We start from the raw sequence: 17,418 nt of genomic DNA, 5'->3' as shown, positions 1-17,418 counted from the left end.
GATGGTTCTGCATACTATTACCAGCCTCTGTGTCTGTACTGTGTCCCCCATAAAAAAAACCACTATGCTAGCAACATACACCTTGTCGCTAGTTGGCTGATTACCTTAATGCTGCCAGTCACCTCAGCTTACCCACCTCCTCTATAGCGCAGCTCCCCACCTGCGTCTCTTCCCTCGAATCAGCTTACGGAGGCGGGGAAGCCCAATTCCAGTTTTTTGTTTTTTTTTTAATTTAGCTTTAACTAGACTAGTGTGCTGAAGTGTGCAGGGGATCTATTTTCAAAACTATTTTGTTTTGGTCAATTTTAACTTAAAATTGATCGAAAGCATTGACTGGACAAGATGGAAGATTTATGTAAATCATGGCGAGGCAGGAGTGGCAGTCGATAGTGGCCCATAGTGTTGCACTGCACCAAACAGTGTAATGCTTTGGCTCAATCGATTTTGTATAGATCTCCTGCTACAATCTACTGAAAATCTGTAAGCTGTGTGTGGTAGGAATACATCCCATCAGAGAGGAAATGATCGTTCTGCCACATCGAGTAGCAATCTATAAGTGTACTAGTACCCTAAAGCATTATGCATTTTTCAAAATCCGTATTACCTTGTAGCAATGCCGTACAGATTTGGTATAAAAGGACAACTATCGCAAAAAAAGTAAAATTTATAATACACACATAAATGTACATTTCTCCCAGAGCAAAATTCACAAAAAAAAAATCTATGTTTTCCCCCCTCCGTCGCTGTCACTTACAGTAGGGTAAATCTGACAGATTTTACAGGTTTTGGACTACAGCATCTCCTTATTGGGGATTCTCAGTCATTTCTTTATTTACTCTTTAGTACTTACAGAAGGGTAGTTGCTCAGTTCACCTGCCAAAAGAGTGTTGGGTAGCTGGATGACATCTTTGTATATATCCTTTACAGGGAGTGCGTCTATAAAGATTAAAGACAATGCTGAGAATCTCTCATTCGGAGATCGACTAGTACAAAACCAAAATAGGAAAGGGGTCATGTACTTGTACCTTTTATATTTGTGCATTTAAAATGTTTACAATTTATCGCAATAGTGGTCCTTTAAGGGTAAATTCTCAAGTATTAATAACAAGGGCTTATGGGTACCCTAGAAGTTAACAGTTGTACTCATAAATTTACATAACTTGTCAGTATTTGTGAAACACTGACCTTAAAATAAAAAAAAAATGATTAACCATTTCAAAAAATGTCATTTCATTTAAAGCTAAGGTCCGTACACGTCAGATGAAACTCAGCCGTCCAGCATGTGCATGGCATGGCAGCCCCCAAAATCCCATGACTGCTTGGTCAGTGATCCGACCTGGCGGATCACGCTAGCTGAGTAATGGCTGATTGCATTGTTCTCCAGCAGAGACATCACTTCTGTGCCACTCCACCCCCTGCATAGAACAGAATACATCGCTCGCTTGCAAGTTTGTACAGCCTCGGCCTTGCAATGGTACCCAAGGGATTGTGTTCCAATATATTGAGCTTGTGTATGGACCTTTAGTGGATAGGCAAACTATTATCACACAATTGTTCTTTTTTTTTTTTTTTTTTTTTAAACCCTTTTAGGAACCGGACTGCTCTGGCCCCTTAAAAGACCTCTATCGCAAAATGTATTTAAAATTAAAAAATTAATGATACATAAGAGAAAGAAAATAGTAGGAAGAGTAAGGGGTAATAGTTAAAAAATAAATCCCTCCTGCTGGTTAGATTAGCATGACATTCTGCATGAGATGCTGTTACAAATGGACTTCTTTGACGCTTAAAGAGACATTGAAGTGAAAAAAACCAAACTATGATATAATGATTTGTATGTGTAGTACAGCTAAGAAAAAAAACATTAGCAGCAGAGACACAAGTCTAATATTGTTTCCAGTACAGGAAAAGTTAAGGTGCGTACACACGCACTACGGCCGCAAACGACGGGTCCGTCAGACCCTCCCGCTGGACGGACTTTCAGGCGACAGTAACGCGTGTGTACGCACTGTTGGTGGACTGATAAGGCTGTTTCTGAGCGATCCGCCTGGCGGATTGTTCAGAAACAGCCTTATCAGTCCGCCGACAGTGCGTACACACTGTGGAGGCACTTGTATTAAAAAAAAGAAAAAAAAAAAAAGTTTACATGGTCAGGTTACCAGAAGAAAAGAAACTGGAGTAATGAAACGAAAATTGAACTTATGGTCACAACCACAAAGAGTTTGGAGAGAAGTCAACAAGGCCTATAACGAAAAGCACAGCATCTCTACTGTGAAGCATGGTCAGATATCCCATGAATGCAGCAGGTTATTAAAAAAAAACTGGAAGACAATTTGCACTCATCAGTCGGAAAGCTGCGCATGGGATGCACTTTAGCCTAGACTAAACATCACTGGGAGGGCAAAGTCACATACCAATATACAGCAATATTTAAATATTAGAAAGGTTTATAATGCTGAAACCAGGATAATGAACATACAAATTGATATCCTATATGCATTATATTCTACTGAATTTTATTACAGTACCTCTTTAAGAGTATGCAAACTTGTAAACAGGAACCATCTCAGGATTTTGCTGTTTTCCTTAAAACGGATCTAAAGTTAAAAATAGTCAGTGACGCTTATGACTGTACCCCCGCCCCCACTTTTTTTTTTGTTTTGTTTAACACCCATTGCAGCAACAGGTGATTTCTGTATAAAGCAGGAGGATAGCACTGCTGCAGCTTCAGCATGCACGACTGCGTCTCTGTCACTGTGAACTCTGTAGTAGTCAGCACTACACTTTTCCCTTACGGTCCTGGGCTGCTCTAAGAGCTTCCTCCTACCCACCTATAACACAATCTCTTAGAAGCTTTTGCAATGACCAAAAGCTGCCATGACAGTTTTTCAGGAGGAGGCATAGTTAACCTATTTTGGTTCCTGGACGTAGAAACTACGTCCAGGAACCATGCACGCTACCGCACGCTCCCGCGGCCGATCGCGCGCGTGCACGCACACTCCCGGCCGCGGATTCGGTAGCCACGGAATCAATGCATCGGCTATGGTGCCCGATCACTGATTCCTCTCCCCCGCTGAAAAAACGACTGCTTCTCTCGGAAGCTGTGCTTTTTCTGGCCGTTGCCTCCCCCCTGCGTCACTCTAAGCGTGTTACGCTTAGAGTGACGTCATGTAAACAAACTCATGGCTGCCATCTTGTGGCCAAAAAGTAAAACTACAACTAAAAGTAAAAAAAATTAAAATCAACACACAATTACATTATAAAAACTATAGTTTACATCCCACCCTCCCAAAAATACCCAAATAAAGTGTTTAATATAAAAAAAAAAAATTACAATAAAAAAAACCAAACATGTAAATATTTACCTAAGGGTCTAAATTTTTTAAATATCAATGTAAAGATGAAATATTTCTATATTTTTTTTTATTTTAAACTTGTAAATAGTGATAGATGCAAAACGGAAAAAATGCACCTTTATTTCCAAATAAAATATTGTCGCCATACATTGTGATAGGGACATAATTTTAACGGTGTTATAACCGGGACATATGGGCAAATACAATACATGAGTTTTAATTATGGAGGCATGTATTATTTTAAAACTATAATGGCTTAAAAACCGAGAAATAATGATTTTTTCTGTTTTTTTCTTATTCTTCCTGTTAAAATGCATTTACAGTAAAGTGGCTCTTAGCAAAATGTACCCCCCAAAGAAAGCCTAATTGGTGGCGGAAAAAACAAGACATAGATCAGTTCATTGTGATAAGTAGTTATAAAGTTATAGGCTAATGAATGGGAGGTGAACATTTCTCAAGTGAAAACGACGGAACGCGAATGGGTTAAACAACAAAACCTGTTTCTGTTTTTCTGGCACAAAAGGTCAGTCTTGAACCACATGTTGTTTTTAAGGCAGTATATCTATGCCCCGCGGAGGACTATTCCCATTCCAGGAGCGTAGATATCTGCCTCCGGCCGCAGTGCACGCTTTCCGCTGTCTCCCATGCTCATCATCACCGCGAGTTAGTAGGGACATCAGTGAATGGGAACGCAGTTCCCATTCATTGATCTAAGTCCCCTTGTCAATGATCGCCGGAATCAATGAGATGCTTGCGGTCACTGTAACAAACTGAATTACACATGTAGGCATTACTTCCTGTTCGCACACTAATAGTATGCTCAGGAAAAGTAATGAGTGAGGACATCTTGTGGCCAAATAGTAAAATTACACCTATATACATTTATTTCAATAAAAAGACCTACACAACTTAAAATTAAATGCCTTATCTCCCACACTCTCACATAAATAACCAAATAAATCTTTTGCATTAAAAAAAATAAAAAAATGACAATTACAAAAAAAAACATATATATATATATATATATATATATATATATATATATACCCAATATGTATGTCAAGAGGGTATATTACTGTTATTTTGTTTTTAAATATGGGCTTGTTAATGGTGATGGATGCAAAACTGAAAAAAATGCTCCCTTATTTCCAAATAAAATATTGGCGGCATACATTGTGATAGGGACATAATCTAAACTGTGTAATAACCGGGACAAATGAGCAAATCAAATACGTGAGTTTTAATGATGGTAGCATGCATTATTTTAAAACTATAATGGTCAAAAACTGAGAAATAATCATTTTGTTTCATTTTCCATTCTTATTATTCTCATGAAAATGCATTTAGAGTAAAATAATTCCTAGCAAAATTTACCACCCAAAGAAAGCCTAATAGGGGATGAAAAAAACAAGATACATATTGTGATAAGTAGTGATTAAGTTATTGGCGAATGAATGGTAGGAGCGCTGAAAGGTGAAAATTGCTCTGGTCCATAAGGGGAAAAACCCCTCAGTGGTCAAGTGGTTAAACATTTATTCATGCTACTCTATTATAATTCCTACAGATTGTGCTAACAGCATGGAATTTATTTTTACACTTTAGATCCGCTTTAATGATTGTGTTATTTTAAGATATCTCAGTTTAATGCAAATCAAATTAACTACTTAAGCCCAACTGGACAAACATTCTCGTCCAGTTGGGCTGTGCGCACTCCTGCGGGCCGCGCACACTCCCGGACGCGCTCCCGCCGGGTGTTAGCCCAGCGATCAATGAAAGGGATTATAGATCCCTTTCATTGATCGAAGCCCCCCGCATAAAAGCCGCCAGCGTCTCAGACGCTGCGGGTTTTCTGACTTTCAAATAGTTCTCCGTCTTCATTCATCTTCCTGGAAGCGTACGATCATGCTTCCAGGACTTTTTCACTGTGGCCACCTTGTGGCCAAATAGTAAGACTACACACACATCCATTTTTTCATACTTTTATTTACATTTATAATTAGCTGTTTACCTCCCACACCAAAAATTACCCACATACAATTTTTAATACAAAAAAAAAAATACAATTAAAAAAAAACCTATATAGTTACCTAAGGGTCTGAACTTTTTAAATATGCATGTCAAAGGAGTATATTATATGATCCGCTGAGCTGCGCTCACCAATATTTCCTATAAAACAAATATACTGCACATAGCGTGATACTGTCACAATGTCTAAAAACACCCAAGTGATAGTGAATGGTGTAATACTCGTGAGTCCGCTCCCCAAAGTAGATTGCGCTCACCAAATTGTAGCCACCTCAGAAAACAGGTGGATCTAGCGTTTGTGGCATAAAATCACCCCACTGGCACTTTCACTCTTCAATTCTGCTTTAATGCTCAGATAAAAGTTTCCATCACATACAAAACATAAAAACATATAGAACCATCATAGTGTAATATGGCTTAAAACTAAGATCCGCCCGCGCACCAATTGAGCACTCACATGCGTTGTCTTGAGTTATTGCACATCATATGCTCTTGGCAGTGAGGTCTGTTCTGGCATCCGGCTGGGTACGGCGTCCCGTGATCCCTCTACCTCCGTCCGCCTCAGGCCCCAGACTCCCCACTTCCAACAAACAGTTCGGCTTCGCAAGTAGTGACATCAGACGCACATGGACGTAGCTCCGCCCTATGCGTTTCGTCCGATCGGACTCCTCAGGGGCTTATGCCACAAACGCTAGATCCACCTGTTTTCTGAGGTCGTTACAATTTGGTGAGCACAATCTACTTTGGGGAGCGGACTCGCGAGTATTACACCATTCACTATCACTTGGGTGTTTGTGACATTGTGACAGTATCACGCTATGTGCAGTATATTTATGTTTTATAGAAAATATTGGTGAGCGCAGCTCAGCGGACTATATGATTGCAAAATTCTGGAAAACTGAAGCAGCGATCCCAAATAAGTGACTACTATCTATTGACTATTTGGTCGTTTGGTCTAAAGCAAACTTTCCAGTGTGATTACAGTAAGATCTGAAAGAACTGCATGGGCGCACTCATGTATTTATAAATTTGTTACTGGAGTAAGGCTTGGTAGTAACTGGAGTAAGGCCTTTGTAGTGCTGAAGTGACTGTTTTTCTGACTGTTTTCCAGACAGTTTTGTCCACACAATTCTGAAAATCCTGTTGTGCTTGTTATAACATTGCTCTGGTTTGTGTAAGGAAATTTTAAGCTACAGCAGCAGTCTGTGAAACTGTGATATCAATTGTGGTGTATTCTCTAAGCAGTGTGAAATACACAGGCAGCGCAGCCCTATCCGAGTGCAGTTCAAAGGAGTATATTAATATATTTTTTTAAATTATGGGCTTGTAAATAGTGATGCATGCAAATTGAAAAAAATGCACCTTTATTTCCAAATAAAATATCGGCGCCATACATTGTGATAGGGACATAATTTAAATGGTGTAAAAAGCGGAACAAATGGGCAAATAAAATACATGGGTTTTAGTTACAGTAGCATGTATTAATTTCAAACTATAATGGCCAAAAACTGAGAAATAATGATTTTTTCCATTTCTTTAATATTCCTGTTAAAATGGATTTAGAATAAAATAATTCTTACCAAAATGTATCACCCAAAGAAAGTCTAATTGGTGTCGGAAAAAACAAGATATAGACCAATTCATTGTGATGATTAGTGATAAAGTTATTGGCAAATGAATGGGAGGTGAAAGTTGCTCAGATGCAAAAAATAAACAACCCTTCGGGCTTAAGTGGTTAAAAATGAAAGATGAATTTTGCTGAATTACTCAAGTTTTCATTATAGAAATGTACATATATTCCAAACTCTCCCAGGGTATGTGAACTTTTAAGCTCGACAACTCACTGAACTGGTTGTTTTCACTTGTTCAGACACATCAGTAAGTAATTCTCATAAAAATCTGAAGGAAATGTTTTCTAAATCAACTAAATTAAAATTTAGTAAGAAGCTATTGAGTTTTAACAGAAAAATTCTCTACATCGGCAGACATTTATCAAAACATTACAAATTAACAAGATAAAGATACATTCCTCACCACTTTCCTGATAATAGGCAAGGCTAAAGAGGATTGAGAATTTTAATAAACTGGTAACATTTGTATACTCCTCTTTGTTGGGTTCAGTAAAGAAAAACAAAAGTTGCACAAAATGTGAAAAAGAATCCAAATTCCCATGACAAGAACTTGATAAGGAAACACCAACTGAAAAGAGCCAATAATCTGCGCCATAATTTTCAGTACAGCAAATTTCATTCAAATTTAAAAAGTGAGCAAAAACTTAGAACACTCAGGGAGTCTCCGCTTCTACAACTTCATCTATCAGTTTGTTAACAGGACTAAGAACAAACATCGGAAAAGGCCCCTGAGAGCCACTAAAATCTTCTACCAGCAGGTCTGGCTCCTTGGTGGAATTATTTCCAAGAACAAGATTATTCTGTACTTCTGAACTCTGATGGTAACCACAGTCTTCTAAAGAATCCAGCAGATCACTTGCATCAGGATTGACAGATCCAAAGTTAGTGGAAGGAAGCTCAAAAAGGGAGAGCAAAGGGTTCCCAGTGTACTGCATTATCCGTTTGTCTGTAAAACAGGAGAAATATAAATTTACTTTTTACACATACTTTACAAAGTTAACTCAAGGCAATAGTAGGTAAAATTTAAAATGCTGAACGACGTCACGCTCATGCGCAGAGAGTGCTCGACAACAGGAGCGCGATCGAGGACGCGCTCTGCCAGGCAGCGCAGGCGTACTACTCCGGGTCAGAGCGACCCGAAAGTAATAAAACCTACAGAGATGTTCGCCGGGCGAACAGTTCGCCACATCTCTATTAGGGAACTGCTATTATGTTAAAAGGAAAAATCCATATACTCCTCAGTTTAGGTTCCCTTTAAGGAGATTGAATAAAAATATACGGAAAGACAGCATAAACTGTTTAACAAACTTATTTTTGTTTGATACATTTTTGGACATACATTGTCAAAAGTGAAGTATGGTTTATTGAGAAATTGTATTTGTAAGGCTCCTATTACCATTCACCTGTAATGCAAATACTGTGACAGAAGTTTGTGAATAAAGGGACTGCTATATTGATTCTTTATGTCAAGTTGTTCAGACCAATGAATTAAAAGCAAGGAGGAGAACAAGCTACAACATGGAATAAATAATCCTCTAGTAAATGACTCATACAGAATAAATATAATTTTCCATTTATAGTTACCTTGGTCTGTAACACTTGACAGAATATGATAACTGTAATTAGCCCAATTCATGCCTGTAAAGCTCATGAATAATAACCCTGTCAAAAACTTGAGTACACTGGTAATTACTGTGCTAAGAAAGAAGGACGCTAGCAATCACTGTATTAAGTCCATTTCTTTATTTAAAATCTTTAGACAAGGTGAGACATGGTCAGCTACAGCAAACACGTGTTTCAGACCCTAAGCACCATGAAGTGTTCCTGCAGGGAAAAAAGTGCCTTTAGGGGGTAATTACCTTGGGAAGGGGAAGTCTCTAGATCCTAAAGAGGCTTTTCCTGTGCTCCTCACCAGTGGGGATCCAGCGCTGGCTCCCCGAAAATCTCCTTGCCACAGTATCAGCTACCCTTTGGGCTCTGGCTGAACCCAATTGGGCCTGCTTCTACTGCGCAGGCGCGAGCCAGCTGCATCTGCGTAGTAGAGTGAACCCGATCAGGTTCGGTTATTGTCGCAGGTGCCCAAGCCTAAAGACGCTGGTCCACCTGCACCTACCAGAGACAAGCGCCACTGGATGTTATTTGTTTTGGTTACACTGGGGGAGCCAGCATTGGATCGGAGCTGCTAAGGAGGTGGGAAGCCTCATTGGGATCCAGAGGCGTCCCTGCCTGAGCTGAGTATATAGTTTTTTTTTTTTATTCCACAAAGTTACAGGTTTACTTTAATTACAGCCATTTTTGCGTGCACATACACGGTATTATAGGAGTATCACCTCTTTCCCTTTACTTACCCAATTTAACCCCATTGCAACCATAGAGATAGACAAAGAGATAATAAAATAATTTGAGCCGATAAAGGATTATATGTATGTTCCTGCGTATAAGACTACTTTTTAACCCTTGAAAATCTTCTGAAAAGTTGGGGGTCGTCTTATACGCCGGGTGTCATTGATGCCGGGTGATACGCCCTGTCCCGTTACTGCCTCTCAGATCTCCCTGCTGAGGGAGCGCAATCTACCGCTCTGATGAACATGTAGACAAGGAGAGCTGACCAGTCTACTTAAGGAGAGTTGACCAATGCAACAAGTCAATTTACTATTTACTGTTATACTGTATACTGGGTAACACATACAGTAAAGCACCAGTATCTGTTCATACACAGCAACAGTACATGATTTTTTAATTTTAATTTGGTGTGTGTTGGACGAGGGGTAGTGTTATATGGCGAGTATATCCCAAACTCTATACTTTAACTGGAAAAGTTGGGGGGTCGTCTTATACGCCGGAATATACGGTATGCACATTTTTAATGCAAACGTATGCAGTTTGAAACTGACCAATCGAATTCCACCAACAGGATTAAGGTAGTCCATTTTAAAGCTGCATAAATTTGCATACAGAAATGCATAATCCTGCATCAACTCTGATTTCATGGTCATTGAACATCCATCCCTTCTCAACCACACAAATTCACAGGAAAAAAACTAAGCAAAAAAAATCTTAAAAGGGTAGGGTGGGAAGTGTGACTGGAATGAAGCCGAGCAGGACATGTGGAACATAAGCTCCGCTGGAATCCTGTTATTCAATTCTGAATTAACACCGTAATACTATTTACCCAAGGTAAGAGTGGCGGGAATCTGGAGCTTCATGGTGACCTTCAAAAAAGGCGTAACTGCAAAGAAAAACACTACAGTGGCCTGTGAGCGCTACATGCAGCACAACCACAGGATACAAAACTGGCATAACTCAAGCAACATGGGAAATCTGGAGCCCAATACGGAGTGCGGTACTAGTGCCTCGGTCATCCTAGAGGCACAAGAGTGGCACTCAATGCCAAACTCGTGGAAGCAGGTTATGGAGAAAATCAGATTGAATGGAGGGTCAATATTTGCTTAACTTTATCTAGCACACAGGACAGGTTATCTAAATCTGCCACAGTGGTTTTTGAAGGTCTTGGATGTCTAGACAACTAATGAGAGATATCTTAAAGGAAATCTGAAGTCAACCTAAAAAAATGATTTTAAGCCCCCTGGAGTCCCCCTGTTCCCACAAAACTGGTCCAAGTCCCTCCGGCCTGCAGTGGCAACTCCCCTAAGCAGTTTGTGGAAATCAATACTGGCCACAGGAGTGCGATCAGGGTGTGCGCGTCTTCAGGCCAAGCATGTGCTGTAGCCGCTGACTGGCGGCGACTGGACAGCTTTGCAGGGGTTGTCACTGCTGGCCGGGAGACTTGGTCCGGCGTGGTGGGCACAGGAGGACTCATTGGCACACCAAGAAGCCCCAGGTAAGTAATAATTTTTTACAGGTTGACCAAAGTCTCCTTTTAGGCTGCTTTCACAGTGGGACGTTACAGGCGCATGTTAGAGCAGCCTGTAACTCAGCCCAACTCACAGCAATGAAAAATCAATGGGTTGTTCACAGTGCCCACGTTGCGTTTGAGTATAACGCTGCACGCTCAATGAAAGTGCAGAATGCTGTGCGTTATACTCGTATGTGGCTGCGTTCGGATGTTTGCACATGCTCAGTACTGTTTCTTTTTTTAATTTGCCGCATGCGCCGTTTTCGTTCGATAGTATGCGTCAAAAAGTATGCATCACAGACGCATCAAGAGACGCATAACGCGGCTCTATATAACGTCCAACTTCAATACTACCATGTGTTGCGTTAGGGGCACGTTATGCGACCTTAACGTCGCATGAAACGCAACGTCATAGTGTTTCATCAATAAAAAACATACATAAATGCAAATCGGCCCAGCAGGGCCTGAGGTATCCTCCGCAGCGGCTTACCCAGTGTCCAGCACGGGGTTACCGCTAAGGAGGTTAAAGGGAACCTAAACTGAGAGGGATATGGATATTTCCTTTTAATCAATACCAGTTGCCTGGCAGTCCTGATCCCTTTGGCTGAAGTAGTGGCTGAATCACACACCTGAAACAAGCATGCAGCTAATCCAGTCTGACTTCAGTCAGAGCACCTGATCCGCATGCTTGTTCAGGGGCTGTGGCTGAAAGTATTGGAAACACAGGATCAGCAGGAGAGTCAGGCAACTGGTATGTTAAAAGGAAAAATCCATAGCCTTCTCAGTTTAGGTTCCCTTTAAGGCTGTAAATAATCTTTTAAAACAAAGAGGAAATGCTGAGTTTCAGACCACTTTAAATAAAGATTATTCTTTTAGATGGTTTGGCTTCTTTGCTACAATAATGGGCATTATAGAATAATTTCCATAAACCCATTGCCCTGCAGTGATGAATTAAAGTTGTCACATCTAGCCTCTGTACACATGGAATATATTGGTAGGTGAACAGAGGCGCCAGAAGGATAAAAGTACATAAAATTTTTAAAAAATTGCTGGGAGGAAGTGGTGGACTCGCCTCCGTTAAAGCAGACACCAAGGACTGTAAATGTATAGATATATACATTTATTGAAAATACCCCAAAGATGCAACGCGTTTCGCGGGCACAGCCCACTTCTTCAGGCAATAAGCAGGGGATAAACAACAGCAATTCAGTTATAGCAAGCAGAGGTGTTCTGCTTGCTATAACTGAATTGCTGTTGTTTATCCCCTGCTTATTGCCTGAAGAAGTGGGCTGTGCCCGCGAAACGCATTGCATCTTTGGGGTATTTTCAATAAATGTGTATATCTATACATTTACAGTCCTTGGTGTCTGCTTTAACGGAGGCAAGTCCACCACTTCCTCCCAGCAATTTTTTAAAAATGTTATGTACTTTTATCCCTCTGGCGCCTCTGCTCACCTACCAATATATTTGAGTCCACCCCAAGTGGAGGGGTGATCTACCCCCTTTCTTCCTATCTACAGAGAGCGACTTCTTAATCCTGAGTGAGGACAGGTCTAATCTCCTCACCTGCCTAATGAGTGGTTACCTAGGTGGTAACCCGTGTTTGTGAGTATTACGATCTCACTGTTTCATTTATCCAATCAATTTTGACATACTACACCATATTAGGCTCTCGATTTCTCTTCAACTTCTGTACACATGGAAGAACAACCTGCAAATACCTTTTTCTTCAGCAAATGTGTTCATCACCTGCATGTTGAACTATATCATGTAACAAAGCTCCCCAAGGAGTAAGAACAACTTGTGTTGATCTCTGCAGATGTTGATCACAGGACTGTAAGGTAAGAAATTGATCCACTGGTCAAGGGATAATCAGTATTTATCAGTAATAATAGAGAGGGGATATGTAGATTTTCCAAAATGTGACCATTTATTGCCTTCTCCTGTACCCTACAGCCATAAGAAAGAAGTCAATATACGCTTCCAGGTTTACTATAATACGTGACTAACCTTTGTTCAAATGTTTAGCACTGACTGGTATTGCAACATCTTCATTTTCCTGCAGTTTCTGAGACCGGAAAAACAAAAGTAAATTATGCAAATAATGTACTCAACATTTTAAAGCAAAATTTTAGACATACGAGTATCACCAATTTTGGAGAAATTTTAACAGTCCTCTTGCTTTTCTATACTTTCTACAGAACCCCGCAACAAGCATGCAGATCAGATGTTCTGACTGAAGTTAGACTGGATTAGCTGCATGCTTGTTTCAGGTCTGTGATTCAGCCACTACTGCAGCCAAAGAGATCAGCTGGGCTGCCAGGCAACTGGTATTGTTTAAAAGGAAACATCCATATCTCTCTCAGTTTAGGTTCCCTTTAAGTCCTCCTAAAAGTTTAGGTAAAGATAGCTTAGTTCTAGCAATCCTAGGTTTTTTGGAGCACTATATGAATTTGGTCCAAGCTGTGTTGAGCGTTACCACGTCTTTGTGTTTCAGGAGTAGTGGGACCATCTGGAGGGGGTACAGTAACCTACCCATGGAAACCATTTTGATCAGAGCCACACATCCTGCAAAACCTAAAGGGAGATTTTGCCAAGTTTCTAATTGAGATTTAATGCTTCGTATCAATGGGGTATAGTTAAGATTATACAGTTCAGTGGGATCTTTGGATATATTTACCCCTAGGTATTTGATGTTGGTGGTTGTGACTAACTCCCAGGGAAGACCACAGAGTAATATCCGCTTTAGTAGATAAGGGCATTAATTCACTTTTTCAGGGTTAATCACAAAGCCAGAGAGTGTACCCACTTCTTTAATATTCTGCAAAGCTATGGGGACCTGGGTCATGGGATCTGATAAGAAAAGTAAGATATTGTCTTGCTGGACAAGTCTGTCACGTATTGCAATACCGCCCAACTTTTTCCTTAGTAGGATCGCCAGCGGTTTCAGAGCTAGATTAAAGAGGAGAGGAGACAGGAGGCAACCCTGTCTTGTACCTCTCTTCAGGGGAATAGTCTTGGAAAGAAAACCTGGTAAGGCTATTTGGGCTTTGGGAGTAGAATACATAGCCTTTAAAGCGTTTACGAATTGGCCAGTGAAACCTTGTTTATAGATCACCCCAAAGAGCCAGTCCCACTCCACCTGATCAAATGCCTTTTCGGCGTCAATACCAAACACAGCTGCTGATTTGTGAGTATACGGATATGCTCGAACCTGCTCGAGGACTGCTGCCACTTTACGAATATTGGAAACTGCTGCTCTTTGTTTAGTGAAGCCAACTTGATTAGGATGGATCAGACGTGGCATAGAAGTGAGTCTGTTTGCCAAAATGTTAGAAAGCAGTTTCATGTCTAAATCAAGGGAGATGGGATAAATGTAATATGCGTCAAGTGTCCTGTATAAGGGTAAGTGCCTGTTAGCAGGATCTTATTAACCTCCTTAGCGGTATACCCGACACTGTGTTGGGCATACTGCTTCCTGGCCCCATGAGTCCCCCATGCAATATAAATATGATCCAATGGCTGAAAACCCTTTAGCTAGCACTAGGCTAGCTAGTAAAAATGCCCGGCACCCCCGATCCCCCGTTTATATTACCCCCCGGATCCAGCAATCGCGCAGCCTCCCTGCACAGCTTCGGTCTCTCTATGGGGAGGATCGGGTTTGCGCATGACGTCGGCGACTTCATGTGCGATCCTCCCCATAGTGAAGACTGGAGCTGTGCAGGGAGGCTGCACCGATCGTTGGATCCAGGCTGGGTAACGTATAAACGGGGGAGCGTCGGGGATCGGTGGGTGCCGGGCATTTGTACTAGCTAGCTTAGTGCAAGCTAAAGGTTTTTCAGCCACTGGATCTCTGGGGAGGACAAACTGGCAAAACCACCTGAGCGGTGTAACGCTCAGGAGGTGAAATACCTGGACTAGGATTGGGGGATACTTCTTATTTTAGGATTTTAAAATATTCTGAGGAAAGGCCATCGGGACCTGGAGCTTTACCCAGAGCTAAGGAAGTTATTGCCATGCTCACTTCCGCAAGGGTTATTTCAGCATTTAGTTCTAACCTCTCTTCATCAGTCAAGCATTTAAACTGAATTTTATCTAGGCATTTCTGTATGACTGCTTTAGAAGGTGATTTAGTGGAGTATAGAGACTGATAATAATCAGCAAATGTGTCACATACTTCAGAAGGGGGATGAACCAGTGTCCCCATTTAGTTTTTAACTAGGATTGGTTTTCTGTTGGGAAGTGTTTGTGTGGCCAAAGAAGACAACATTCTGCCAATTTTCTCTCCATGCTTATAGTATTGCAGTTTAATATACGGTCTATGGGCTTCTTCTCTAGCTCTAAAACATGCACCACTGTTTAGCTTACATTTAATCCATTCCCTTCTATCACCATCTGTTGGATGTCAGTTGTAGGCTTCCCTGACCAGCTTCACTGCTGATTCATACTGTATTTGCATCTGCCTTTTTCTTTTTTAGATAGCCCATGATTTTACCTCTGAGGACAGCTTGTCAGTATGAGAAGAATTGTCACATAAATACTCAAGCCTCCAATTTTGCAGTTTACCAGCAAAGTTCTTGTCTCCATTGAACGGTGATGGAAATCTCCATATGAATTTGTCTCCTCTAGGGATGGAATCCAATATATCTAGCGCGATTGGAGCATGATCAGAAATGACCATATATCGTGGATTGCAGCCCCTTGAAGTCTCCCCATAAGGGCATCTCTAAGGAGCAGCACATCTATACGAGAATGTGATTGTGTCTATGGGAATAATGAGTATATTCCCGTAAAGTAGGATTTAGGAAGCGCCAAGAATCAATTAAATTGGTGGCTTCCATAAGTGTGACACGTCTCCTGTCATGGGATCTTATCTGGATATCTATTTTGGACTTATCTTCCTGTGTGGACACTACTGAGTTCATATCTCCTCCTACTAAAAGATTGGGTGTTGTAATCTTAGAAAGCATGGAAAGCAATGAGTCAAAAAAGGATTGATTATTCTCGTTAGGGCCATATACATTCCAAATGACAAAAGTATCTGTGGCTATCTTAAGAGATATAAATACCCATCTGCCATTCGAGTTTGCCTCTTTTTTTTTTTTTTAACAAATCAGCCTTGTCCTTACCACCAGGGAGGCTACAACACTTAAATACAAAGTGGTACAAAATTGAACACTGGGACCAACCTCAATATCCAGTGGCCACCTTCCTCCCTATACAGTTCCCTGGTGTTTAGTAATCCTCCCTCCCCTATACAGTTCCCTGGTGTCTAGTAGCCACTTTCTGCTCTTACACAGTTTCCTGGTGTGTAGTGCTTTCCCCCTCCCTCTTCATATGGCTCCTCAATTGAACTAGGGATTCACCTCCAATATAGCTTCCCTGTTGGTTCACAGTGATCCAAACAGTGCTAAGTGGGAAAACCACCAGTGGGCCAAACTTATGGCTCTGTGAGTTCGTTTTGGACTGCGGGCAAGAGTTTAAAAAGGTACAGGTTAAAAGATATTTACACAACTATGACTAAAGGTGGCCACACACTGCACAATTTTTTTTTAAATATCTGTTCAATTCAAGAATAGCAATCAATTTTTCTGACTGTAACCATTAAAAAAAAATCTGACCAATGTACCATACAATTCACAGATAAATTCCCTCAACAGGCGATTAAAACTTAACATTTATTCATATCATCTAAAATAGTAGATTAAGGTTACTGTCAGTAAAATCACAACATAATGTTTAGTAAAAAAGCGTATAGGCCTATGACAGTAGCAAGGCTACTGTCAAAGGCCTATACGCTTTGTTACTAAACATTATGTTGTGATTTTAATGACTTTGTATTACACCCTAGCACTATATGCACTGCACTTTTTCCCTTGAAAAAGCTTCCATCAGGAAGTGAAACATGTCGGGTAGTTTAGTTATGGTGGGGGGTCTTGTGTAAATAGTTGTTAACCATTCTGAAGTCGAAGAAGGGGAGTTTTCACCCCAGATGTATTTTACTACTAAATCGACTTCTTGCTAGTAACTTTACTGACAGTAACCTTAATCTACTATTTTAGATGATATGAATAAATGTTAAGTTTTAATCGCCTGTTGAGGGAATTTATCTGTGAATTGTCTGAGAAATCAGGTTCTGTGTTTAAAGGGACTCCGAGCAGTGCAGAAACTATGGGAAGATGCATATCATTTTAAAGTGCTCTTTCTCCTCTTTCCAATGATATATAAACTGCCGCCCTACGCCTTTTTGTTTTCGCTATTTTCGCGATTGAAATTGCAGCGGCCGCGATTTTCGATCGCGAAAATAGAAAAAACTAAAAAGCGTAGGGCGACGATTTAGGTGTCGTCAGAAAGAGGAGAAAAAGAGCTTTAAAATTATATCCATCTTTCCATAGTTACATTGTATTACACAGGGCGACTTTTTCTGCTGAATGGAGCTGCTGACTTTGAGAATAAGTCGCCCTGTGTAATACAATGTAACTATGGAAAGATGGATATCATTTTAAAGCTCTCTTTCTCCTCTTTCTGACGACTCCTAAATCGTCGCCCTACG

General features: G+C 40.6%; 1 protein-coding gene across 2 annotated transcripts in view; it reads right to left on the bottom strand.

Moving 5' to 3' along the window:
* Positions 1-6,215: 6,215 nt before the first annotated feature.
* The window catches only part of LOC137527191 (heat shock factor protein 3-like), a 167,631-nt gene continuing 156,428 nt past the window's right edge, over positions 6,216-17,418 (bottom strand). For both annotated transcript variants that reach the window (XM_068247672.1, XM_068247673.1), the window contains exons 12-13: positions 12,876-12,933; positions 6,216-7,955 (exon numbers count right to left, since the gene is read on the bottom strand). In XM_068247672.1, coding sequence (XP_068103773.1) covers positions 7,663-7,955; positions 12,876-12,933 — 351 coding nt within the window. In that variant the 3' untranslated portion in view covers positions 6,216-7,662. The remainder of the gene's footprint in view (positions 7,956-12,875; positions 12,934-17,418) is intronic.

This window comes from Hyperolius riggenbachi, chromosome 8 (assembly GCF_040937935.1).
Source record: "Hyperolius riggenbachi isolate aHypRig1 chromosome 8, aHypRig1.pri, whole genome shotgun sequence".
In the NCBI taxonomy this organism is placed as follows: domain Eukaryota; kingdom Metazoa; phylum Chordata; class Amphibia; order Anura; family Hyperoliidae; genus Hyperolius; species Hyperolius riggenbachi.
This window is presented reverse-complemented; position numbering and strand designations above follow the sequence as displayed.